Raw genomic sequence first — 27,809 nt, 5'->3', positions numbered from 1 at the left:
TTCGCAAAAGTCAATCAACGTGACTTGCCCTGGAATCCTATAATTGCTACCAGTCACAGCAGAATAGATTTGTTTCTTCAACCTGCCTGGTCTCCTCCTCTGCTTCCAGCAAAAAAAAGCTTAACTCTTACAAATGTGTGAACTTCTCAGAAGCCTCCCCAAAGGGAAAAGAACAAACCGTTCTTCCCCCCCAGATAAAAGCTTTAATTGTGTTGTACTGTATTTCCTTCTAAAATGAAACCTGTTTTTTTGGAATTACACATCTCCATGGACTCAGGTTAAGGTGTACAGGTGTTTGCTGGAGATTAGGGGACATTAATGACACATACACCCTCCTGAAACTAAACCAAGAAGTGAATAAGAAAATGGACTTTGTTTCACTAGAGTTGATGATTACTCATGCTTTGTAAGCTGGCTTGCTGCTTGCAGATCATTTTTGTTGGTATGTTCCAAAGAGAGCCCACCTTCTCAACAGGACAGAGGTCAAAATTACTGTAGTTTCTCTAAAGTACTACCCTTTTTTTTTTTTTCTTTTTTCTTTTTTGGTCCTTGACCAAGCCTTTTTCTGTAGAAAGATCTTTAAAAAAGGCCACAGAGAGACTAGTCGAAAATAGCAACTGTTTCCCTGTCCTTCACAGCAAAGTAGTGTACTTATTTTCTAATACTCCATGGTCTGGTAATCACTACAACAGGTAACAGGTGCTAGGAAGGGAAAGGGAAGAGAAAGGAGGGTGAGTTATACTGAACAGTGATTTCATTCACATGCTCATTGAAATTAGGAGCTGAGGAGGAGGTGGTGCAAATTTCTCTTCAGTTTGTCAGTAATAAAAACCCAGCTAAGATCACTGATTATTGTTTAGGTATCAGAATGCAGCGAGCAGCATACATGCAGAAATAAGTGGCAAATGATGGGGAAGGGAATACTGTCTCTGTTGGTGGCATTTGCAGCTTTAAGGTTGCCATGAAACAAGGTCCTATGAATCTTGATCACATAAAAATTTAAGATATAAAAAGGAGCACAAAAATTATGTCATTAGTTCAAAGTCTGAAGCTAGAGTTCAGAGCACTCTCAAGACAAATACAATACTATCATAAGCCACTCTTGCTTCTTCATACCTCACACACATATGGATGAGGAAACTCTGGTTGGCTAACTAGCAAAACCAGAATAAAATTCTCAATTACCTGTAACAGAGGCAGGGTGATTTTCCATCTCATTCCAGAGGATCTGGTTTTTATGGAAATTTTAATTCAGGCAAAGATCAAGTTAAAGCTATCGCACAGCTTCTCACAAAACTTAATAAATGCACACGAAACAATAAAAAAAAGCAGGAGGAAAAAGACATTTATCATAAACATGGACATTTGGATACAGCTAGAACTATTCTAGAAACTCCACAGAGGAAGGAAGAAGATATAAGGGACAAAGAGAATTACAATACTTATTTATAGCATCAGCCACAGATTTCACACTGCTTGGAAGCTCTTCAAAGATGGTGGCATACACATATCACAGAAATGGAAGCACACAGTCTCATCACCCTCTCCTGCAGAGCAGGATGAGTCATTTAGCACAGCCGGAAACACAAGTCATTTTTAAAACTTCTGATATAACTTCTATGCCATACACAGCAAAAGAACAACAACAAATGAGCCACATTACTTGATAAACGAAAAAAAGAAGTGGCAAAAGCACATCTGGATCTCTGGGTCCCAGTACCTAACAAAAAGCATCATAAGAGCATCTTTCTTTCTTCCACATCTTTTAAAGTTCCTCCAAAACACAGCTCTTCCCTTTTCCCTGAACCATAAGATCTCATTGAATTTTCTGCTGCCTCCAACTCCGCTGAGCCCAGACACGGAAGCAGAACAAAGGAAAACAATAACCCCTCTATGATAACTGCATCCCATCTACATTTTTGTTCCTCACCCATAAGTTAGCCTCTTGCCAAGTCCACAATCCTGTCTAGCCTTAGGAGGTATGGGTCACAGGAAACTACCAGCGATCTAACCATGATAAGCTTATGCCAATGCAAGTCTGTGCTGCAACTGAACAGGGCAATCCTGCTTTCCTCACATCCCTGCCCCTTTGCTCAGCTGCCATCAGTACCAGTGCCACCAAAGCACTCATCCCCATCAGATCACTGGTTCAGCTGACCTCATGAGTACCCGTTCCAGCAGAAACGGGAGTCTTGAGCAGGCTCCCGCCATTCACCTATATGGATTTACATTAACATGTCAGCTCAGGAAGTTACATTTCCAGAGCACAGTTTCAAATTAAACACAAGGCAGTATAAAGGCTACTATCAGAGGGGTCTGTCCCACTTTCCTTACTCTCCCTTCCTGCTTTGGGGACAACCAGTCACAAGTCCATAGGGTGAATATGGTAAAGCAAGTAACCCACCACAGAAGAATGGCTTCCCACCAGATAAGCTCACTGATCCAGTTCACCCTTTTGGCAGAGCATGGCTAGATAGGAGTTCGGGAAGAAGGAAGGGAACAGAACCAATCTGTTCTGGTGACAGCCCACAGTTACACTAAATTAGATGTAATGCAAAATGACACTCAGTGACAGGTAGAATCAAGATTTGAACTGTTATTCCAGGCACCTCTACTACAGCATGTCAAAGGTCTAAAACCTGTATTCAAAGTCAGTCTACAAAAAGGTAGATGACTACTCTACACACCATTAACTCAGAGTCATATTCTTTATTCATGACTTGTCCTCCTAAAAGGAAGGAGAAAAACAACATAAAGGTTAAAAAAAAAAACCAAAACACAAAACAAAACAAAACAAAAAGCACTGATACCTGAGCACCCACTAGTTGCAGCAAGGCTGAGTTCACAGGAAGGAGTTCAATGTCTGTATTGATAGTGGTCTGGTCAAAAGGGCATGCCTTACGGTGGAGCTTGTTGAGGCACATCTTGCAGACAGTGTGGCCACAACCCAAGCTGATGGGCTTCCGGATTGTTTCGTCGAAAGTCTGTGTGCAAATCGGGCAGGAGAGAAAATCCGTCCATTGTGGAGCTTGTACAGGCATTGCTTCAGGAGTTAATTGACAAGACAAAAATCTAAAGCACAGATTCCACTGGAATCAAAATCTTGGAAAAAAAAAAGTCTGTTTGTTTTTAAATATCTTCTGTAAGTACAGACAGTCAGCACATAGTGTGAAACATAACCTAGAGGAAAACAGAAACAGAAAGTTAGTACTGTAACAGGCATGTGAAATCCTTTGTGCTAAGTAAATTCTACTTGTAGAGGTATAGCTGACCTAGGAGTGCAGTTCTGACATTAGAGGACTGAGTCATGACTTGCTTTAATTCCAGCTAGTCTCTGGCACTGGAAAAGCTACTTAAAACCATTTCTGCTGTTACGCAGCTTAAAAAAAAAAAAAAAAAAAGATAGTTATCTGTCTCATTGAAGTTACAAGACTAATTAGCTTTTAGCATTTATGTTCTCTTTTTTCTTTACAAATAAGCCAATTAACATCAACTAGATTTGAATAAAAGACAATTTTTGAAGGGCTGTTGTGCTTATTCCACTAAAACAATTTTTTTTACGGTATTCATTGTGAACTTTAAATAATTTTGCTTGGACAAGGCTTCATTCAAAACCTCTATCACAAGCAAGCTTTCTTCCGAGTTCAGTGGGCTCTGGACTGGCACACAATGACTCTGCGGAAACATCTGAGCTGCCATAGCCTCAAGAAGAAATGGATGAATAGCTCAGAGTACAGTCAGATACCATCTGCATGCAATACAGCTCACGCACATAGCTAGGTAATACTACGTACTGGTACTACAGCACCTTTAAACAAGCTCATCTGTACAGAGCTGCATGGTACCACATGGACTTCACATCTCAGTTACGCTGGGAATCTCCATGCATTACTGGGTATAATTCAGCATTGATAACTTGCCCTCGGTGTGCCCACCAAGCAGCTCTATCCTTCAAAAGCAGGAAGGAAATTTCTAGAAGTCATTTTGGACTAGAAGAGGGACAACTGTTTCTCAAGGACTCTTTTCTAACCCTGATTTATATCATTGATTGCCTACCTAGATATTATATTGACAGAGAAAGTAACATCTTTAAGATGTTTTAAGATGTTTCTTTAAGAGAAATTACACTGAAACACTACAATAGAGGAGAACCCGGGAGGTCTTTATTACCTGGCACTTTTGAATCAAAATGCTAAGAGGATCAAATGTTACTAATTGTAAGGGAATGGAAGATAAGACACAAAAAAAAAAAAAAAAAAAAGCAGAACCAGTGCAGGTCACACAGATTTACTACCAAACAGATTTTTCTAAATCAAGCAGCAAAATAACAACAACAACAAAACACCCCAAGCACCCAAATGTGTTAGTTTCTCTTTCCCACACACCACCACTGGCTTAGGTTTCATACCAAGGAGCATGCACTTGCTTGCTAATATCTGTTCAGATAGAAAGTTCTTATATAAGCAAAACAGCAACCTTTATCAAATCCTAGCTTAAAAAAACACCTCAGAATTAAAATCTCTGTTCTAAGTAAAGGCAAAGAGAGAAACTTCAAGCTAGGTGTCCTGGTTTCAGCTGGGATAGAGTTAACTGTCTTCCTAGTAGCTGGTACAGTGCTATGTTTTGAGTTCAGTATGCGAAGAACGTTGATAACACTGATGTTTTCAGTTGTTGCTCAGTAGTGTTTAGACTAAAGTCAAGGATTTTTCAGCTTCTCATGCCCAGCCAGTGAGAAAGCTGGAGGGGCACAAGAAGTTGGCACAGGACACAGCCAGGGCACCTGACCCAAACTGGCCAACGGTGTATTCCATACCATGGGACATCCCATCCAGTATAGGAACGGGGAAGTGGGGGGCAGGGATTCGCCGCTCGGGGACTGGCTGGGTGTCGGTCAGCGGGTGGTGAGCAATTGCACTGCACATCATTTGTACATTCCAATCCTTTCATTATTGCTGTTGTCATTTTATTAGTGTTATCATTATCATTATTAGTTTCTTCTTTTCTGTTCTATTAAACCGTTCTTATCTCAACCCACGGGTTTTGCTTCTTTTCCCGATTTTCTCCCCCATCCCACTGGGTGGGGGGGAGTGAGTGAGCGGCTGCGTGGTGTTTAGTTGCTGGCTGGGGTTAAACCACGACACTAGGACTTGTGCAATTCAGAATCAAAGCATTTTAAAACAGCAACAAAAATTTAATGCTAAAACAGAGACTCTGAAAAGCCTCAGGCTTTTGTTCCAGAATTTAGTGCAGTGCTGTTCAGTTAACATCATTTTGCCAAGGCAAACAGTTAACAGTTACTAGTTAAGCTTTTAGTCACGTTTCATCAATGAAACATTAAAGTTTAGTTCTAAAGCTAATAAAAAAAATTACTTCTGTCTTAAAAAGACAACGTACAATGCCACACAGCCACTGTTTACCAGCGAACAAGGAATCAATAAGAAATCAGTACTACCCAGACAATGTGATATTGAGGAAGAGGCACTGCATGTGGTTAACCCTACCACCACCATTGCACAACTAGAAGATCTGCCAAGGTTGTTCAGGGTTTCCCCCCCCAAATTACCTCTTTAATAGAAAATCAATAATTTTTTTCATCTTGTCAGCAGACAGCCAAACCATTCCCATTACTACTGTATCATCATAACCCAAACAGAAACATTTATACTTGCAAGTTACTTGACTGAGCTAAACTACCTAAAACATCCAGGAAATTTATTTCCAAGCCTTCCCCCACTCCCTGCCCCCTTTATATATTTTTAATTAAACCTTGGTATCAAGTATTCCAGCTAGAATCATTCTTTGTAAACCAAATCTGTAATAGAAATTACCTTGAAACTCCACAAAAATCCTTCTGCAAAGAGCAGTACACAGCTTGATAAATCTAGTGTATGTATTGCTGTACTACGAAATACCATTTGAGATTCAAAATTTAAGGGCTGAATCATGTTGCTTCCTTTCTACCACACTGGTATTAAAAAAATCTACTAACAATCTCCCAGATACATCTGCAATTCAGAAATAATTTGAACAGTCTATTTGAAATATTATTAACCAAGTGTTAAGGAAAAGAGCAGTTTCTTACTAACTGAGGAAATCTAAAACCAGAAGCTGACATGAAGCTTTACTGTCAACACTAGAAAGTAGATGTGGACATCGAGATTCCACCATCCCAGGCTCTGAACTGGAATAAAGGAGCTGAACACAACTTTAACACGAGTTAACTAATTTAAAAAAAAAAAAAAAAAAAACAAACAAAAAACACAGAGACATGTTGTTCCTACCTGTACCTCTGGCCACTCCAGACAACTGGCATAATGGAATAGGTAATATTTATTTACAATCTCAATAGTCAAAAGAGAAGTTTGGGGAGTCTGGGGAGCGAGGGAGTAATTAGTAGCATCCTTGATCCCTTATTAAGGCAGGTCTCAAAAGGCTGGAGAACAACAGAAGCAAAGCTTACACACAAGCACAACTCTCAGAAGAGTCCTAATGAGCCCAAGCCTGGCACCAAACTGCCAGAATAGAAGGGCACATCACACATGAATGGAAAACCCACAGCCCTGATTGTGGATATGCAATCACTAGAGGCACATTTCACCAGTGGGTGACAGTTCCCCCTTACCCGTGATGGACTTCTCTCTTACCCCTCATTTCACCAGACTCTGCAGTGCCTGTGGAGGTGTACTGGTGCCTAAATGCCAGAGGAAGTCTACAGATAGCGCTGACAATAGAAAATGTGGCTGGGAGAAACCTCAGGAAATCATCTGTTTCAGCAGAGTCTAACTGCTGGAACAGATGGCTAACGGGCTTGATCCAGCCAACCTTTTCCCCACAGGAGAAAAGAATAGCTGTTTGAGCAACAAACCCTGCTCTGCTAATAAATCTCCCAAGCAGATCAGCACAGAACTGTGGAATTCCTCTGGTCCCACGTAAGACAGGAATGGCATTACAGGGACTGATGGTTCATGCATACAGGCTGGCACCAAACCAAGTATTGCTGCTGCTGCCACAGCTTTCCATATATATGGTCCAGTTTTCCTGCTGGATCTTCAATCGTCAGACAAGGAAGCAGAGTCAAGTGCTGAGATACAACATAAATGTCTCCCAGGCACAAAGCATACAGATGGGGTATACACGTAAGAAGTGAAGCTGGGAAAGATGTGCGCCTTTTCGCAAGGTTTGTGACTTGCTATGACCTTGGAAATAACTGGGAACAAAATATTCTCTAACTTCAAAGAGCTACTTTAAACAGGAGAGATTACAAACGGCAATAAAATAATGGAAACACAACAGTTTCATTATCACAGACAGCTATTAGAACCATCATCACTACAGAAAGAGAACACTTCCTTGTACTGGTAAAAGTAGGAAAAGTATATTCACACTTTCATGGTACAACACTTTTTTAAAAATGTTTCCCTCCAGCATTATGCCAGAGGTGAGCAAAATGCAAAGAATGCAAACATTTATAAAAGACATATCCATTTAAATAAAATCCCCCTCCCCATAATATGACATTTTTAACCCACCCTCTCAATTTGCTAAGTATTTCACACCTATTAGCTTCCAACACTTTGAATATATATATACACACACACACTCTTCTTTGTGCATGACTGAGGAAAATAAAGATACGCCAAAACCCAAGAAAGCAAAAAACTAAAGAGACACATCCACAGTACATAAACTGGAAGACAAGAAGCTGTAATTAAGAATGAAGATGCCCCAAGACATAGACCTTGAATACTACATTGGGACCAGAGACAGATTTATTTCATTATTTCTTAGTTTGAAAATATAAAATACCTGTAGGCAAGTCTCCTCCTCCTGCTTAGCCCTGCATAAGCTGTTTTTATCCACAGCTAGAAGGAAAATTTCTCCTCTCTTCTGCGCCCCCCCCCCCCCCAAAATCCTTGAAATTCCATCCTTCAATCCAGACTGGAAATGTCAGGCTGTAATCAGATCAGTGACCCATCTCCTCTGGGACCCTGCCAGTCCTTCAGAGAAAGACAGGATCATTCTATAAACCACCAGGACAACTGCTCGACGCTTTATCACATTCCTTACTCTGCCAGACTACAATGTACAGGAGTAACACAGTCTCCTGTCCAAGCTGCATTACATCTGCGACGGCCAGAGCCTTCTACACATAGCTGGAAAGCTTTGCAGATTCAACCCTCGAGAATAACATGTTTTTAAAACACAGAACACTTTGTACCAATATCCACTGGCATCAAGTTTCACACAGGATGACATTCAGAAAAATTCTCCTGCTTTCTGTTAAAATTCAACTCCCTTTAAATTAGTCGCACTCTCCAAGTCCTTCGGTACACGTACCAAGTATATACTCACTTCTCTCACAAACATGTTATTTGGACCTAACGCGTACTAACACAGACTTACCACGTGCCACTTCGTCATGCACAAGTTGGCCCTGATCTTTCCCAGCAGCAGTCCACAGTAAGTCATGCTACAGTTTAAGGCAGATGACTCAGCACACCTACAGGGCACCCCCTGCTCTGTTTCTGCCGTTTCAGTATATACAGCTCTTAAGAGCACTACCTGCTTCCATGTTTTTACTTATCTCTCTACTGCATTTCACTAAGCTTTTCTTACCCAAGCAATATCATCATCTACCTGACATTTGAAGATCAAAATTCTGAATAATAGTAACTTTTCATGTCTGCTTTTTAGTCCTGAAGCTGTTTCATTTTTGCTGAGTCTCACTCAGAAATAAAATGAGTAGAACTTCCTGTAGCAGTTAACAGTGAACATGTAAGTAAGCCTATTTAGTGCAAAGCTTAACACTATAGCAGCTCCTCACTGCCAAAACAAACTCAAGCTTGCCAACCAATCTGCTCACACAAATACAGCTCTTGGCTAATGTATAATTTAATCTAATAAAGAAAATACCATTTTATTAATTATTTTAAAGACTCTTACTCCTTAGTAGCAACATACCCATTTCTGAGAAAAAGTAACCTAGCCAAAGATGCAGTCCTCTCTCCTGTGAGACTGGTTCTGTGATACATTAACTACTTCAAAACCTCTCTGACAGTCAAGATGAAAAATAAAACAACCTAAATGAAATTCACAGATCATAGTAAAACAATTCCTAACTAATAAGGATTACCAGATACCCTCAGTGCAATCCTAACAAACAACTGGATCCCTCCATACTTGCCTAGTGCCAAACACACACCACTGATTTCCACCAGTGCTTCACAGGACCTATTTAAGTAAGTTTTCTACTCTAGTGTGCTCTATGTAATAAACAGCATTTCTGACCACACTTAAGTATCTTTCTCTCTTTCCTGAGGAGAAGTGCAGGACCTAATACTTTAAGAAGTCCTGAGTTTCATTTTAAAGAAAAACTGACCTGACAACCCATGGGAAACCCTGACCAGCCAAAACTAATGGGTTGTTTATAGAGACTTAACACTTTGTTCTCAAAAGGCATGCTGAAGCCACACACGAACACCCCATACTGCCAACTTCACGGTTCACAGAAAAGGATCAATCAGCGTGTTTTCCATATCCAGTTCCACAGAAAAACCTCTGAAAAAATTAAAAAGGGAGAGAAAGCCCATGCTGATCAGAGAAGAGTAGGTCAAAGAAAAAGCTTCTTACCTCTGCCTGGGGAGCTCCATAAACAACACATACAGTAAACCCAGAACAGTATTTCCGATAGATTGAGATTTTTTTTCCCCTCCTGTTTGCTCTCTGAAACTTCGCTGTACACCATCAACTGACAGCAAGTGCTTCACTTCCTCATTCCTCCTCTGCGCATGCCTGCTTGCACACACGCTCCCCAACACCACTGAACACTTGCCCAGAAGACAGAGCTCTGTAACAAAATAAATTCCCACCCAGCAGCAAATCCTGGAAGTTTGTGTGCAACACATGTTCCCACCCTTCTTTCAAAGGTACATAAACACCAACAGGCTTCAGTGGCCCTATAAGTCCCTTGAAAAAGAAAAAAAAGACAAAATCATGAACACCATCAAAATTCTGTTCCAAACTCATGGAAGCTCAGTTAAATCAGATTAAAGATTTACTTTCTTTTACCCTCAGTAATTTTTATTTTGACTATGAAAACAAAGGAAGAAGTTTATCTACTTTCATGCAAAAGCCTCTTATTTTGTAGTCTGTAAAGCACCTTTGGAAAACGGGGCCAGTTAAGGGCAAGATGTTATCCCCCATTTGAAGCTTCCTGACATGTAACACCACAAGGGAAACAAAACAAAAAAAAAACAAAAAAAGCCCACCAACATCACAACTCTACCACAGTACCTCCCCAAAACAGGATCTAAAAGCAATTTACAATGATTTAAGCTTCATAACATCCTGTGAAGCAAGAGCTAATGTCTTACTACAGAACGGAAAACTGTTGAATAAAGTTATTAATCCAGTGCTTCACAGGGAAAAAAAAAATTGAATGAAACTTAATATGTTGTTTTCTTGACCTCTTATTCTTGCTCAACATTCAATCACTAGTCTTGCACCATTATGGTCATCAACATTAAAAGACAACATGTGTGTAGAGGAAGCTTAAACCTCCCTGCTCATACCCCCCAAAACATACAACCTGCACATGGCTCAAACAGTAAGTTTTGGGGGAAGATACACATGACTAACTTCATAATTTCTGGTTGATATTATACATCCCTTAAAGCTTATTTAAAAGAATGAGGAAGTGACCAACTCTTAATAGTAAATGGTTTCATGATCTATTACCTAGGGAAATTTTTCTACCAATCATAAGGACTCCCAAGCCCACTGACGATTAAGTCTAGGGAGTTAATAGCAGACAGGCACATCTAGAACACGTTCCTTTAATTTCAAATTAAGAGTTCTTGCATTTGTCAATGCAAATGACTGTAACAGTAACATGATGATTAAACCACGATTAAAAGTGAAGAACCAAACAGATTAGCAGAAGAAAGGCAGAAGGCACTTAAAATACCCACAACAGTTTACAGAAGAGAGACTTTGGTTCAACTGGTCAAATATTCAAGAGCTATCAATCCTGCTCTCGAGGAAGGAAGCAAATAATCTGCTTTTCCCAGAAGCAGATATATGTTTGAACAGCTGAACACCCAAATAACTAGAAGAATTGCAACAACTACAAATTTGAAAACTAAAGCTAATGATCAAGCAATTAATGTGTCCCTGAAGAATTACATTCTGACAGTACTGAGTCTGAGGCCTTTTCCAAGTAATTGGGGAAGTTAGAGAGGACACTTCCTTGTCTATACCAGAAGATCAGAAAAAACAGGTTAAATTTTGTGTGTCCAGGAGGACTAATCTCTCCTATGACAGTTTTTCAGAGGTTATACAAGAGCCTATTATTGCAAAAAAGTTTTTTTGTTTGGTTTAAAAAACCACCACACACAACCTCCAGATTTGCTAGTGCTTGCCATCAGATCACCCATGAAAGGAGCCATAATAAAGATAAACAGGACAAGCTTGTGAAAGTCTTCAGACTCAAGGGTACAGACACACATTACCTCTTGTGTCAGCTAGGGAAGTCACTACTCTTCTTTACTCATTCCTTTCTAAGACTTCCAGCTGAACTGTTTGCATAGCTGTTCCCCAGTTGAAGCTAGCAGTTTTAAACATAGGTCTTTAATAAACACTGGTAGGCAGAAATGTGGGTGGACAGCAATTACACAACCAATACCTCATTTTAACTGAAACAGGGCATCAAATCAGTCATACAAACAGCTCATCTAAGTAGTAAGCTTCAAGAAAAGAAAGCAATGGGAAGTGGGTAGCATTCTGGAGACTGCAAACACTTCAGCTGTATAGGCACAAGTGAAAGAGCAGGCATCTGAGTCCTAACCTGCTGAAGCAAAACTTTTTTTTTTCTATACACCTTTAGTGATTTGAAGTATCAAAACTATCATAGCAGTAGTAAGATTGGCATCTGCTAATGAGAAACCATATTAAAGATCAAAATCACTAAGGCCAGTATCATTCTTTCCATGCAGGAATAACCTACAGTTACATGACTACTACTATAGGTGTTCAGTAGATGCAAAGTAAAATTAGGAAAGGCAGGGAAAGATCTTGCTGCCACTGCAATGCCTTTGTCATTTCTTACACTGAGATAAGTAGCCATGAATCATTTAGTTAAGACCCAGCACAACTCAATGAAAGAGAAAGCATAAAAAACCCCAATCTATCAAAAAATTAGAAAGTGTTGCTTGCCACCCACTCTCCACTAAGAGCTTGTCTCCCAACTTGAGTCAGCAGCTGTAATTCCGCTTTGATGTCAGTGACACTTCAGCTACAATAATGCTACCATTGCAATGTGAAACAATGAGACAGAGAAGGGGAGAATTAAAGTCAGGCTGGAGACACTGGTCAAAAACCGTCCAAAAAAGCTCCTCAGTTTCCAATCTACAATGCAACCTTTAACAATCTACCCCTAGCAAACTTTTGTAAGAAACACTCTCTCTGGAGGAAAAAAAAAAAAAAAAATCCAGAAATTGCCACAGCTGGAGCTTTTTGGGTGCTTTGTGTGTGCAGGCTTTTTCGTAGCATACTGTGAAAATATTACTGAAAATATTTCTTTGACAGATTTCCAAGGCTAGAATCGAGTAGTAGACTGAAGTTCCTCCCCATCTTCTTCCCCTTATGTTAAAGAGTTAGCACTGTTCACCATCCCCAAAATGTTTTTGTTTTCAAGCTACCTAGTAGATTTCAAAAAAAACCCCCAAATCTCTTATGTCCAAAATTCCAGGTGCAATAGTAAGGAAATGCTGAAATATACTGTAAGAGCAGTATTAAGTGAATACACCTGCTACTGCCAAGCATAGGAAAGAAGAGGCTTCTGTTTCAATGAGTCATTCAAAGTAAAATGTAAATTTTACATAGAACTTCACAGGTATTCAGAAAACAAATATTTTGTGTCCATTTGAAAACTTTGACTCAGAACTTCCTCCTTAGTGTTCTCCCCCCCCTTTAATTTCTTTGATTTGGAGATGTTTTTTCTTGTCACTTAGTAGAAGCTGCCCCCATTTTAAAAATAGATGTCAAACAGCTTCATGTTAATAACTGTTCACATAACAGTAGTCTCTAATAAAGCTTCAGTTATTCTATTTACCTTCAAAGCAAATTATTTTGGAAGACTGCACTTAAAACATCAAAAAGATCTTTTATTAAAGCACAAAGTCATCCAAGAGCAGTGAAAACAACTAATGAATTTTTAAACAAAACTACTGATGTAGTTGCTCATCTGCTTGTTTTTTAATTCATGAGTTCATTTTAAACATACTATAATCGCAAGAAGGGATCTCTTATTACATGTTGTATACAAAATAACCTCTAGACTACTGTGATGTTATTTCAAAAGGCAGTGGAAGACCTAGTTTGCTGGCACATACACTTCATCATAGCAGGAGTTCTCAATGACAAAATTTTTTTCACCCCCTGAGCCTTATTATAATTCTATACCCTGTTACACCCTTTTCTCAAACATTTTAAGACAGAATTATTAAACTATATCAGTTTCAATAATTCAGCCCCTCTACTTCAGGCACCTGTTCAGTCAGCCATGTAAGAGCATTTCTACATTAGTAAGAAACTGTATGGCACCATCAACTTCAGAGAAAAGATGCACATTTGAAAACAGTTGTCAAAACACTGTTCTGCTTTCCACAACACTGCAGTCATAACAACCACTTCCAAAAAGTGGAGGTAGGCAGACCGAGAAGTTGCTAATAGAAGATAATCTAGGGTTTTCCCCATTTCTCTCCCAGATCACAGTTTAAGTCTAGCTGCACTCATCCTGTCTAGAACTAAAAAGAGAACTGTTAGAAGATTAGTGAAAACACCCAAGCTGTAAACAAAGACCAAATCATAGCCACTACCTACAAGCATGATACTCCAGACAAGATTTAACACCGCAGCAACAGAATCTCATCTCTACTAGAACAGCAGATAATAACCTGCATTGCTTACCACAAGCTAACATGGGTTAACCATCTTACCCTTGCGAGGACTGAAACATCCAGACTTATGTTTTCATTCTACCACCAATGAAGACAGATAATGAAACTTTACCTATTTGGCATTTTCAGTGCACTTTCATGCATGTCTTACAGTGGGGCAAGTCAGAACTGCTTGTCAGAAAGTACTCTCGCGCCAGCTCTAGATCTACAGATGTCATCTATACCAGGGACTTGAAGCCTGTCAAAAACAAATCCCTTTCCTTTCCACATTAGCTTCTAACAGACTCCAAAAGCTGTTCCAGATCTGTTAAATGGTCAAGCAGTCCTGGAAACATAAGGGAAAGAGTGGGGGAAGCACAGAAGAGGGAAACTTCAAGACAGCCTCTTTTAGCATCAACACAGATTTGTCAAGTTTTTAGGTGTAGTTTCATGAGCACCTTATTTGGGCACAACCAGGGCAACACAGAGTTTTAAGTATGTCTTCACTAATAGAAGCCACCTCTAAAGTATTGGCTAAATTATAACTACACATCTAAATGCTACTAAGCAATCCTAACAATGAGGTCTACTAAACTAATAGTTTGCAATGATGAGAGTAGGTGAAATGGCATAAGGAACTCAAGTGATAACAACCCATGGAATTGTTCCTTTACACTAAATCCACCCCCAAATTATTGTTTCAAAAACAATGCTTCACAGCTAGATTTAACCAATGTTTCTTGACAGTGCAAGTCACACAAATACAGTCAAAACCATCCTTTCAGTTCATCATAGTTATAACACTGAGGAAAGTGCTATCTAAAGAAGATGAAAGAACGCTGTAGTGGTCCATAACTCCGAAGTTCTACTGCTCCTAGAACCACGATTTGCAAACAAAGCAGCAACCATGCAAATGCTACAATAGCCGATACAAAAAATAGCTCACAGGGACCAAACTAAGCCAGATATCCTCCTTTGGTAAAGCCTTGTAGTGACTTCACTGGTAATAATAGCAGTAATATTAAGATAAAGAATGTAAGTTTCACAGATGACTATTCTGCTTGTTTCCACGACACAAGCTGCAATTGTGTTTTAATAACATAACCTAGTCTACACTAAAGCTCTGGAGTCATCCAAGGTTAAGAGGCAGCTTGTTGCAGAAACGGCACTGAGCCTGGAGAGTTTCAGCTCTGTTGTAACAGTTGCATAAAAAAACAAACAAACAAACAAAAACACCTTAGCTAGTCAACATATTATTCAAGATTTTCTCCCCACCTCTGAGCATAGTTTTGTTGTAAAAACCTAAACACTATTCAGCATGGACAAACCTGCTCATCACTTTTAAGTAGTGTTAAATCACCATTCACACAGGGCTTAAAGTCTTTCAATATCAGTAGGAGAGGTCACACAACTGTTGCTGAAAAGCAGGTTAATTCAGGTACTTCTGACTCAGAATGTAATTGAGCCTCATTTGCTTTAAATGCCACTGGCACTCAGTGATTCAATTTGAAGCACTGCTAAAAAGAGCAGCTCCAGAGGCCAGAAATAGCCTGGGGCAAGGTACTCCTTTTGAATGAGACTTTTCATGCAACCTTCAATTATAAGGAAAAAAACCCCCAAACCAAAAAAACCCCAACTTAAATATTTTGCTGCTTTGATGTTAGTCTCACTTACCTTCCAGATTTATAAAAATAGCATCTTTTCTTTACAGCTTTACAAGATCATTAAAAACAGTACTTGTGGTTTTAGTGAATGGAAACAAAAGGCTCAAGTCTCAGGGTTTCCATTAAACACCTACTCTTAACCAATACCAAACATATCAGAGCTTAACCACAAAAATGAAAGCTGCTGCTTTTTTTTTTCTTTTTTTATTTTTTTTTAGTATAGCAAACAATGCAAGACAATCATGTATAAGCAAAAAAATCCAAACCCCCAACATCCCATTGATCCTCCTATCAGTAATGGATAAGAGGTATTTTTATTTTTGGCAGGAGCATGAATTTAAATGGGAAAAAGAGTATCTTACATCCTCTTAAAAGAGGTTTTGAATTATAACCCTAATTATAAAAGTTTAAAGTTACATAGCTTGAAAATCATCCAAGCAAGAGGGCAAAATATAATAATCCTCGGAAGTTACCTATTAAATATCCATTGCCAACTTGATGAATTTTGCTGCTCCAGCCTTGTAAAAACAGTTCTACTCCAGGCATGTAATTTTGTCTTTTAGAAGAAAGTTCTCTTATTTACTGCTTACTCTGCATGAAACTTGTTCTAAGTGGAGAGAGAAGTCCATGAAGAACAATTTTCTCATTCTCAGTTATTAATGCTAGGTCTTAAAAGATGTATTCATCTCTGAAAACATATTACAACTATATTATAGCAGTATCAGCAACTGGAACGACATAAAATAAAAAATACGTAGGGGACAATCTCACAGACTCCATTGCCAGAGTTCTATTAGTAAAAAGTATATAGTTCTCCATAGCATGCTGAACTAGTCTACCTTTTTAAAAGCAAAGGGTAAACTTCTGTTTATGAACCTTATTTACAGAAGATTAGACCTCACTCATGGAAAACTAAAGACTGGAAGATACTCATAAAGAAAACAAGAGCAGCTGCGCAGTCAAGCATCTTTTTACCTCATTTGGGTGTTTTAACTTCCGTTAACAATCTCCTCCTTTAGGCGGTCACAGCCCACCAAGAGCTTTTAATAGGCACACCATCACAGACTGCTATGAGACTACAAGCGTTTTGAGCCTCCATATGCCCTGACTGCAATATTACCTATTCCAGTACTTTGAGAGTAATCTGATGTTTACAGTTACTGCACACATGGACTACACAGAAAGCTACTTCTATTTTTTAGATTTCCTTCTTGTAGAGCCTTAAAGTAGAACAGATGCACTTAGCTGCCATTCATACCTCTATTGCTGCAGACCAAGCCAGGGTAAGTGACAAGTAAACTTTGTACAGGCAATATTTGTATGACCTGATCATTTAAATTCCCTCTGTCTTGTATTGTATAAGCTCCTGATTAAACAGCAGGTATCTAAATATATGGTAAGGCATAGGAAGGGAAAACTGGCCATTGAAACCATCTTACCACCCATGCAGTCAACATCCCTTTACACATTCCTGTATCTAGCCACTCACTGTTTTGGGAATAAAAGCAATGACAGTAAGCTAAAACTGCATGACAAACAATTAAAAAAGAAAATTCTCAAAATCTGTAAGCCAAAGCCACCTGTAATGGCACTACAGAAGCCATCATAATTGCACTGGGAATTATTTTCTTTAATATACAAAACCTAACAGGAACAAAGGATTTAAATGCATTTATTAGCATACTGCAGTCATTGGATTTTCACAGGCTTACTGTCAATTTTCATTCTGTAATGACAGCTCACATACCAGCTTGTCACATCACCGTGACTGATTCTATTCCCACTTCTCAAAAGCTATACTAATTCATGAAGGTAATTTTAGAACTTATCAGATGTGCTTGAAGAAAAGGATTGCTCTCACTCACTTCCCCTTCCTGAAGGTTCCCAATTACTGTCACATGAACTGGCAAATGAAATGGTCCAAGGCTTTCTTTTTCCTCTATCCTGGGGAAAGGGGTGGGGGGAAAGACAACTAACATTTTTATTTATCAGGTGAATTCATATATTACTTACAGGAAGACAAAGTGGAATGGTTCCCCCCGCCCCCTTCAGATTTTACATAAAAGAAAATGCACCTGTGATTGTTTTAACGCCTAGTGAGTAACACTGACACCACACCCCATTCTCATCATGCAATGCATAATGCGATAGCCACACCATGACATCCTCAAATACCGATGTATTACTTACTCCACCAATACCAAGTATTTCTGTGGACGCCTTTCTTCCTGGTATGTCCTGAAATCATCTACATCATGTCCAAGCTTCAGCTTGACAGAGCTCAAGTTGTTCTATTCTAAACTGGTCTAGTGAAGCTGAAAACCCACATAAAAATGGCTGTGATCATATAATTCCTCCTCAGAAACACACCCAGAGACATCCCCACCCAGTCCTTGTGTGCTATTTTGTTAGAAACATTTGACTGAGAAGTTCCACTGAGAAAGGAGTGACCAAAAAAGCTAACTACAGATCTCTCTGCTTGCTGAAGAATCCTCAGACTCAGAAAACCAGGAGGGAAATACTTAATTTCTATGAATTACAGTGCAGAGACTTTGACACTTAATGTAGAATAACCCAATTGATTAATTTCCAATACACCTGGTACAGGAATAAATGCGAAAAAAAATTTAAAAAAAGCCTGAAAGCAACTTGCCAGTTTCTACGTCATCTTATTAGTCCTATTTTTATTCCTTCCTTTTCGCAAATGCTACAGAAATGAGACAGAACATCACACGTTCAGGAGAGATTAAAATTTTGCCAAGTGCCCCATCCTGTGCCACCCCCCGGAACATATTCTGCAAAAATTACAGTGCTTGGTGAGAAAATAAGTCTTCTTAACTCTGTTAATAATTAGGAAAAGGGATAAATTTAGTACAAGTATAACCTATGGAATTTATTTTGCTTTGCAGCCACAAAGCTGTCAAGTCTCTGCTACCAGATCTCTCTTGCTCTAACCAGAAGTCTGCCTTTCTCTACCAGCAGCCCTCAAAACAGGAGGCTGAAAAGAGAGATGCTACTCTCAAAATCCAAGCAGGCTGTCAAAGGTGACTTATTATAATACAGGTCCTTAGTCTGGAAAGTACCAACTGGGCTGTGCCTTTTTGCTTTCTGGTAAAGTGTTTAGGAGAGCTTTGTCCACAGCCTTTATTATTTTAATAATAAAAATAAGAAGTATCTTGCACTCTGAGAGAACCTTTATGACCACATCCAGAGTCACCAGTAAAATGCTAAGCAGCACTGCTGAAGGCAAAACTGAAATGCTACATTTCCCAATGTATTCTGACACAAGTCAGAACAAGGTTATTCCCAATACTTCCAGTTGCCTACTGTTATCAACAGGTAGTCTCTTACTCTCACAAGCAAAGAGGTGGGATGATTTAGAAGGTTTCCAAACACAGCCAACCCTTACTCTGAGCACCTTTTCTCTGCACTAAACCGCAATTACCAATGCAAAACAAATTATTTGTCTCCCTGAAGCTCATTAACACAAATACATCCTCAAACATGACAAATGGAAGAGATGATTTAGAAGAGAAAAACAGAGAATCATGAAGTAAGGTGTCTTCAAGTCAGGAAAAGGCTCTGTATAAAGTACAACACAGTAGATAAAAGGCATAGAAAGGTATCACAGAAGCGATGTCTTCAGATAGCAGTCACAACATGATTTAATACAGAACACAAATACAAGAGACTAACAATGCACACAAGCATTAGCAAGTCCAGAAGACAACCCTGACAGTTCACACCTTTTCTGTAGAATCCAGCAACAGCTAGCAACAAAACAGTCACATTTAAAATAGTCTGGACTATTCCAAGCAACCAAAGTTCAACTAATTCTCACTGTCCTGAATAACATTTTCTGTCCACTTGTTGTATGAATCACCTAGAAAGAGTGTCCAGGCTTCCATCCTTAAGGTGTCATTAAACAAGGAAGACTAAAATTAAAATTCACCATTTTAACTAAAGTTTTTTGCAGCACTACTAAGACCTCTCTTTTAATTAATTCTACAGGAGGCCTTTTCACGCAATTAAACAGGGGAATGACTCATAAACAGGAAGGACAGCCCAAGTCATAGCCTCTGGTTTAACTTACCCAGTCCATTCCATCAAGCCAGTTTAGCCCAACTTATTTTTACCTTTCTCCTTTCAAATTTACAGCAACAGCCAAAGTAGTCACGAGGGAGCGCGCCATGAACAATGCTCCCTAACTTCTCACCAGTTCTGGAGGAAGCAGTGACATTTTAATAGTCCCCAGTAAAGTCCAAGAACAAAGAGTCCCACGGTTGCTCCATTATTCAAACAGCCCATCCTGCAAGTCTGAATTGTCAAATAACAAAATTAATAGGCAATATGTCATCTCTGTTACCTGCATTAGCTAGCTGAATTGAATACTGGCTCATATCAGAGCAAAGTTAAATTAAAAAAAATTCACTTGGAAGGTAAGTAGCTAATACCAGAGAACAAAAGATCATTAAAGAGAACAGGAGAAGTGAAGATACTCATGGATCCAGGAAAAAAAAAATTCTAAAAGAAAACAGAGCATTTTAGCAAGCAAAGAAATAGAGTCCTTACAGAAAAGTCATAGAATGGCTTGCGTTGGAAGGGACCTTAAAGATCATTTAGTTCCACCCCTCTGCCATGGGCAGGGACACCTTGCACTAGACTAGGTTGCTCAAAGCCCCATCCAACCTGGCCTTGAACACTTCCAGGGATTCCAGTCATTTCAAATCTGGAAAGATATATGGGAGAGTGGTATTTTCTTTGTAACTGCTTTAGCAGTTTGTGAGACTTTGCCCTGTTCCGATCCATTTTTGAAACAAAATCCACATTCTCTTTACAAAGCCAGTAAGACCAAGAATTACTGTCCTTCTGGAGCGCTAAAGAAGAGCTAGTCATTTTCCAGCTTCCAAAAATTTTTGAATTGTAATGTCTATGCACACAATAATTGGTAACAATGCAGGTGACCAATGACAATTTCAGTATTATAATAAACAACTATTTATCAAGATCTTTTGAATTTGATTAATTGGTTCTGTTTTTTACAACAGGGTACTTTGTCAATTTGGTACGTTACATGTAAACACCTGAGCTCCTCTGACATGCCTAAAAACAATTGCCCAAATGCCACATAAAACACTTAATTGCTCTAGAGGAGCTCAAGAAATACCTACCTAACCAAGCTAGAAAATACATCATACATTACTGTGAAGACTTTTCATTTATAGAGGGTGGAGGCTGAGACTTGCTTCACAGTATGCATACATTCCTACTCTTTCTTCCACACCTCCTGTCTGAAGCGGGACAGCATTTTGGCATTTTGCATCTCCTCAAACCACTCCAAGCACTTCACTGTGGCACAACACCCAGGCTTGATTTTTGTAAAATGAAATAGGAATTTTAAATTGTGAAACATCACGAACAGAGATGATTGCTTCACTGAACTCATGAGCATGAGCAGATTTTTCAAGATTTCATTAGCACACCATTCACTTGTAAAGGCAGGGGAAATTTTTCTACTGAGCCTCCCAGAGAACAGCTTCCAATCAAACATGAGATTTAATTATCATTAGGCCTGCGTAACTGCCAGAATTATTAACGGTCATAAAATAATGTTTATGCAGCATGTCAAAATTTCAGAATGCCATGTAAGCTAATCAAACTCATTTTCTACTACTTCTTTCAAATTTAGTGGCCATTAATTTCAAGGTCTCTCCTTTGGTTCTTGCATCTTGGCACAGAATTAAAAAAAAATAAAGGGCACAAAACACTTTAGTCTTGCCGTACTGTGAGTACCAGATTCATCAGATACAAACACTGGATAAGGAAGTCTTAACACTTTCATTTGTTTGTACAGTTCCTAACATCAAATAGTAACTGAAGGACTTCCATTCTAAACTGGTAACAAAAGGAAAGAGGGGGTGGGGGAGAACAAGCTGAAAGAATGTGACTTACAAGAAAAGTATGTCAGCAGTAAGAGTTTTATTTCACTCACTTTTGAAGGGCATTTATATTACAGAGTCACTGTAGTAAAACATGGAAGAGTTACTCATTCCAGTACAACTGCTACAAAAAGTGAAGAGTGCTAAGTCAGTATGAATAATGTTTAGTCTAAAAAGAAAGCACAGAGAAAGTTCAATGCTACTCAACATTGGGAACGTTCCACAGAAGCTGGTTTATTAATAAATAGGTAATTAAAACCATCCCACTCGGCATGAATTTCAATTCATTCACTTTGTAATGCCTTCCCTGAACCTCACTCCTTTTGCCCAAAAGATAGCTCTTAAATCTGAGTTGGAGACCAACACTGCCTGCCACAATTTATCAAAAATAATTAGCTGCAGGTCCCTGAAGACTTTCAATGCATAATAAAGAGACAAGATTCCTGCTACTCTAGAAGTCTCCTTTCAAAACAGCATGAAGTTAAAAGCTGTAATTGAAAAACCTTCCAACTTGCTCAGAATTTGAGCTGAAATAATTGCTAGAAATTATTTCAGGAGGAAGTTCTGAGAAGACCTTACGAACCAGGCTATAAGCACTACTGTTCCACCAGCTGATCAACCAGAATTTTATTATGAACAACAGGTTTAAAAAACAACCATACCTCAACCTTCAAAGCTTATCCTGACAGGGTCTGATACACATGGAAGCATCCTGAAAAATCACAACATTCGGAATGCCCAGATTTTATGTTAAGATTAACAGCCTGCTTTTAAACACTAGTTAATTAGACCATTTTAAAAACACCTATTTAACTGGCATAGTAGAGGAATGAGACAAACCAGACTTGCCTTGTTAAAACAAAAAACAAACCAAAATAAATCAGAAACCACCTGCGAGATCTAGATTCTCCCAGACTAGCACATTTCAGTTACTTCAGCTCCTCCATACACTTTGTTTCTTCAGTTGTCTTGCAGCTGAAGCACAGTCCTATTACAAAAGTCTCAAATTAACAAAAAATGCACCCCCCAGACTCCAAATATTTGTACGATTGAGAAATAATGTTTTATGCGAAGGATTTGAAAAAAAGTGGGTTTGCAAGAAATCAGTAGCGAGAGGGATCTATACAGCAAGAAGAACATGTCACTTATGGCTATTTTAGTCACTTCAAGGTTGGAATGAATAACTGTCAATAAACCCTCCAGCTTTTGTAACGCTGACCTCAAGACTCGCCTTACCACAGTATTACCCATCTGACACAAATACGCTCTTCTGTGTCTCAAATTACATAGCAACCTGTGCCACAATCTATGTGAAACAAATGAAAGATCCGCTCCTTCCTTCAGTCACACTTGCACTACTTCTCAGTTTAACTGCACATCCTCCATTTCTTATGTTGCAAAACAGGAAAAATTGAATTCTGTTGTCTGTCAAAACAATCCTCTTCCCTTGCCTCCTCTCTCCTCCTCCCAACCATCTCTCATATGAAGATTGTTCTCCATGTTCCTAATAATTCCTCTTTTTTAACAGTGTAGCTAACACTGTACAAAAAAAGACACACAATCAAGTGATAGAGAGATTTTCTGTATTATTCTACATGTGGTCCTTATGCTTCCTGAGATCCTTTCCTCCCCTCCACCCCTTTTAAAAAAACAAACAAACAAAAAAACCCCAACAAAAACCCCAAACCCAACAACAACAACAAACCACCCCCAAAACCCCAACATGCTGAGCAGGAGCTTTTATGTAGAAGTCTGCAAAGGGTGTCAAGTTCCTTTTTTTCCTGTGTGAATTAACATTAAAGTCTTTAGATTTTCCAAATGTCAATGGCTGGTGCTCAGGAGATGCTGCTACTTAGACATCATGACATTTTTCATCTGCATAATGCAACAGTGTCTCACTCACACCAAGTTCAAGCCTGAGCCAGAGCCAAGAGCTACCTTCTCAAATGTAAGAGTAATACCTACTCGTGGATATTCTGCCAGTCTTACTGCAAACTATTTAAAGTCTGCTTGCAATATGTTTCTGATGTATATAATAAGAAATCTCTACCTGCTGAAAGTTGCCCTAGACCACATGTAGCTGCCTTCCTTCTCATTGTATTAGAAAGAAATCTCAAAGCAGGGACACCCATCACACTTGCATGAAACACACTCCCCTACAAATTCCAACAGAGCAGTGTGCAACTGGTACTGCTTCTGACAACATAAATTTGCAACAAATGATTTAGAAATCTTGATATTTCTATCACAAAAGTCCCTTCCTTCTCCAGCTGGTAGCACACAACATGTTGCTATCACACAGTAACAGGAACGCCATTTCCTCAAGCACTCTAACCAGAAAATCAGAAAAATCTATTTACAATAAGCTGACAACACTTTTGCACCTTCTTGCCCATTACGCATTTCCACAAATAAAAAAAAAAAACCACCACCTCATTAGAAACCAGTTAGCCTTTAAAATCTGATACCATTTCAACTTTTACTGTACTGGCAATGAAGAAAATGAAACTGATGCAAAAGATAACCATCAAGAGACACACTTCTTGAGAAAAACAAGTGGTCAAACTAAGTGATGGGAACTGCAACTAATTCAGCATGCACTGTGGAATATCTCTGTACAGAAAGGAAAGTAACACAATATAAGGAAATATTTGTGGGTTTTTTTCTCAGTTATCATGAGTCCATAGACTTCAGACTGCATTACTGTAAGATAGCCTACACAGAATCTTGAATGTCACACTGAAATTTCAGCTGGTGCAGGATGTTTATATAATGATCTTTCACAACAGAGGCATATTACATCTTTATTCCTGTATGATAATGGTTTCATATTCATTACCAAGTGCAGTCCTAGGCATTAACCTCAAACTACAAATTCCCCTATGGCTTATCTATCATGTACTTCGAATCAGATATTTTTTTTTTTTTGGCCTAACAGCCAATATTACTTGGGATGCTACAGCAAACCACCACCTGATTTACTGGGTGTGGGAAGAACCACCACAAAACCACACAGAATTTCATCTGCAAAATGATTCAGTGAATCCACTGGGGAAAAGAATTTTAAACAACGAGCAGGCTTTGCAAAAAATTAAAGCTTTATAAAGGGTCATCTGCTTAAAAGGTACCTTATAGTGGCTGCTGCATAGCTATTTTGAGATGCTCAGGATGTTTGGGAGCCTAAATGCAGGCGAGTTCTTTCCTTCTAGTTCAGCTTCACACTTCATACTGTTTGAAACCTATGATTCCACAAGTTCTTTCAAATGGATGAAACATTTTTTCCAGGTATCCAGCATGTAAACTATTTGATTTCTTGGGTGGAATAAAAAAAAAAGTAATTATCCTTCATATTATTACATATTACAGAATGGGAAAAGTCAATTCCCTAAGTATCATGACACACCCTTTTACAGCACTGGTTAGTCATGAGATATAGACCCTAAATAAAATGGGATGTCAGTCTTTGCCACCATTATCAAAGTGACCACCATCAGCATCACCCAAGACATCTGAACCACATATAAAGAAATTAGGTCAGTATTTTAATACACACACTCACTGAATCTCAGCTTCTGCAACGTTTAATTCAAGAAGATTGATAATGGTTTCCACCCAGATTGCTGGTAAATCACTCGCAACATGGCAGAAGTTTCCAAAAGCAATCCTGTTGACTTCTGTTCATCTGGTTTAGCATCACCAGTTTTATATAATAATATACATGTCCTAAGATGCCTGTAAATTAAACCCTGACATATTAATGTATGCAATTTCTGGAGTCATACATTCATCTGTTCAGTGGAACGTTAGTTTTTAGAATCATTATTGGCATACAATAATCTCATCATAAATTTCTAAAATATTTTGCTTTAAACTAAGGTAGTTTGGATACAAAGCTGGCAAAAAAACCCCAAACCCACTAGAAAACATACAAGTAACTTCCCACTCATCTCCACTAAGGTTACTGCTGCTCAAAAGTGATTGACAAGTGCACCGCTCAAGTCTCTGGTTGTCAAAACAGACTGCACTGATGGTACTTGCATTTCTAAATTTCCCTCAAAGCAGCTCGTCAAGCTGTCTGCTTTGACAGAATCTTTTCTAGGACAGGAAGGTAAAGCAATAAGCTATAGCAGGGAAAAGAAAAGATCCGTTAACTGATAACACCTGCTTCTATTTATGTTAGTGGAAACCATAATTTCCTATCAACATTGTGTATTAATGAAGAAAGCCATGGTGCTACTGGTGAAGCTTAGAAATCATCAACAAGGTACACGCTCCTCCTAGGAACACTGGGTTATTTATACAACTATGAAGTCTCTTATTAGCTTCGTTGACTTCAAATGCAGAAATACAGACATTTATAATTGATAAAATTAATGCTCTCCACATCCTTATAAGCCTCAAGAGGGTAAAAAAGGTAAGTTTAGGAACACATTCATTTCTGCTTCATAGAATTGCCATGTTATCCAACAACTCTATAGCTATATGACACTAATAGAGTAAAAATGCTGAATTTAACAACTGCATTTCTCTTCCAGAGTCATTAGAAGATAGCATTGCTAAACCAGTTACAATGATTAAAGCAGCTCAGCAACAGCCCAGGTTACTTTGAACCTTTTAATCATTTTTGCAAAATATTTTTTTTTCCACTTCGGCCATTTTCAATATAGTAAAAACACACAGAAAACAGTAGCTACCACCGAAGGGACAGAAGATTTTTCATTCATACTTGACTGAAATTTAAAAAAGAAATGAGAGCTACTCTGAGGAAAAATACATACATGCATGTGGAGAAAATTAAACATTCCCAGTTCCTAGGAAAAAACCCACATCAGTTCCACGTTTTAAAGCAGCACAGGCCTCACAAAGGCTTTTGAGGACAAAAACTGACACCAGGGCATTCCCAACCACCAAAGCACGTTAAAATGCAGCCATAACAACACCGCACTCCCGGCAAGAAACCTTACCCATCCTCGCCCTGTTAATCCAACAGCTAAAACAACGCCAGGGTGAAAAACTAGTGAAAGTCAGCGGAGTTTCTGTTTGGTTTTACCACGGTTTCTTCCCTGGCAGAGGGAGGCTGAGGACCACCTCGCTCTTCCCTCAGGCGCCACAGACAAAAGAGCGACAGCCGGGGGGGGGGGGGGGGGGGGGCGCCAGCTCTGGCCTTATTTCCACCCCACCCCCCACCGTTGTTCGTTTAACTGTACCGAGTGCGACACGGGCATGAGTTTTCTTTCTAGGCGCGCAGAGGCCCTGGAAAAACAACAGCAGACACAGGCCACACACAAAAGCCGCCTGTCCCTTCGCCGCCGTAGCCTGAGGCAACACCGCCTCTCCCCACCCCCCAGGCCGGACCCAACCGCTGGGCCCTCCCCGCCCCCCCGCACCGGGGACGGCGGCCTCCGCAGCTCCCTCCCTCCCAGCCCAGGGCGCTCGGTAATCGAGCCCGGCAGAAGCCTGAGGCCTAGTGAAGCAGACAGCGGCACCAGCCCTGCAAGCAAGCGCGGCGCCCGCCCCTCCGTCTCCCTTCCCTGGGAGGGGTGAGGGACAGAGCCCTCCCACCCCACCAGCGCCTCCGAGGCCAGCCCCATTGTTCCCCGCACCCCAGGCTCTCTACTCCCCGCAGCCGAGCCCAGGAGCGGGTGGTAGAGGAGACAGCATACTCACCACACGGGCCGGGCTCCCCGCAGCGACCACCGGCCCCCTCAGCTACGGCACACGGGCGCGGCCGCAGCGCCCTGCTTCTCCAACACCCGCAAGCCCCCGGATCCCCCCACCGCCGTCGCCTGCCACCTCTCCACCTCCGCCGCTGCAGCAGCAGCGGCCATGTTGTGCGTCGCCTCGTCTCCCCTCCCTCCCTCCCTCCCTCCACCGCCTCGCCGCTGCCTGCCTGCCGCCCGCCCCTTCCTGCGCCCGCCCCCCCGGGCAGGCGGGGCGGCCCTGGGAGAAAAAGCAGAGTCACGGGCTATAGCGCTCGGCAGGGTGAAGGACAGCGCTGGTAGGCGGGGGTGTTGTCACTCTCCGCCGCGGGGAGGGCGTCGTGAGTTCCTGTTAGTGATAGTGCGTGCTCCCCGCTGCCCTCCCTTGCCTTTTGGGTGGGTTTTTCGTTCTTCTACCTCATCTTGTCCTCGCCAGTGATGACTGCGGGTGCGGCGAGGCTACGGGGTCGAGGTTGTGGCTCTTCAGACGCTAAGTGTAGCTTGAGGAGCTCTCTGCGTGCTCGGAACCTCCCAAAGCCCTTAGCCCGCCATTTTCTCTACCTCAGCGCC

General features: G+C 40.1%; 1 protein-coding gene across 5 annotated transcripts in view; it reads right to left on the bottom strand.

The window, feature by feature from the left end:
* Nucleotides 1–27,358, bottom strand: part of RC3H1 (ring finger and CCCH-type domains 1) — an 83,652-nt gene extending 56,294 nt beyond the window's left edge. For 3 of the 5 annotated variants that reach the window (XM_052801322.1, XM_052801324.1, XM_052801325.1), the window contains exons 1-2: nt 27,208–27,357; nt 2,811–3,180 (exon numbers count right to left, since the gene is read on the bottom strand). In XM_052801322.1, coding sequence (XP_052657282.1) covers nt 2,811–3,041 — 231 coding nt within the window. In that variant the 5' untranslated portion in view covers nt 3,042–3,180; nt 27,208–27,357. Of the gene's footprint in view, nt 1–2,810; nt 3,181–27,207 lie in introns of all 5 variants that reach the window. The other 2 variants (XM_052801323.1, XM_052801321.1) reach the window with 2 other exon arrangements.
* Nucleotides 27,359–27,809: the final 451 nt, after the last annotated feature.

The sequence above is a fragment of the Harpia harpyja genome, chromosome 11 (assembly GCF_026419915.1).
Source record: "Harpia harpyja isolate bHarHar1 chromosome 11, bHarHar1 primary haplotype, whole genome shotgun sequence".
NCBI lineage: Eukaryota > Metazoa > Chordata > Aves > Accipitriformes > Accipitridae > Harpia > Harpia harpyja.
The sequence above is the reverse complement of the archived record's forward strand: the minus strand, read 5'-3'. Positions and strand labels throughout refer to the sequence as shown.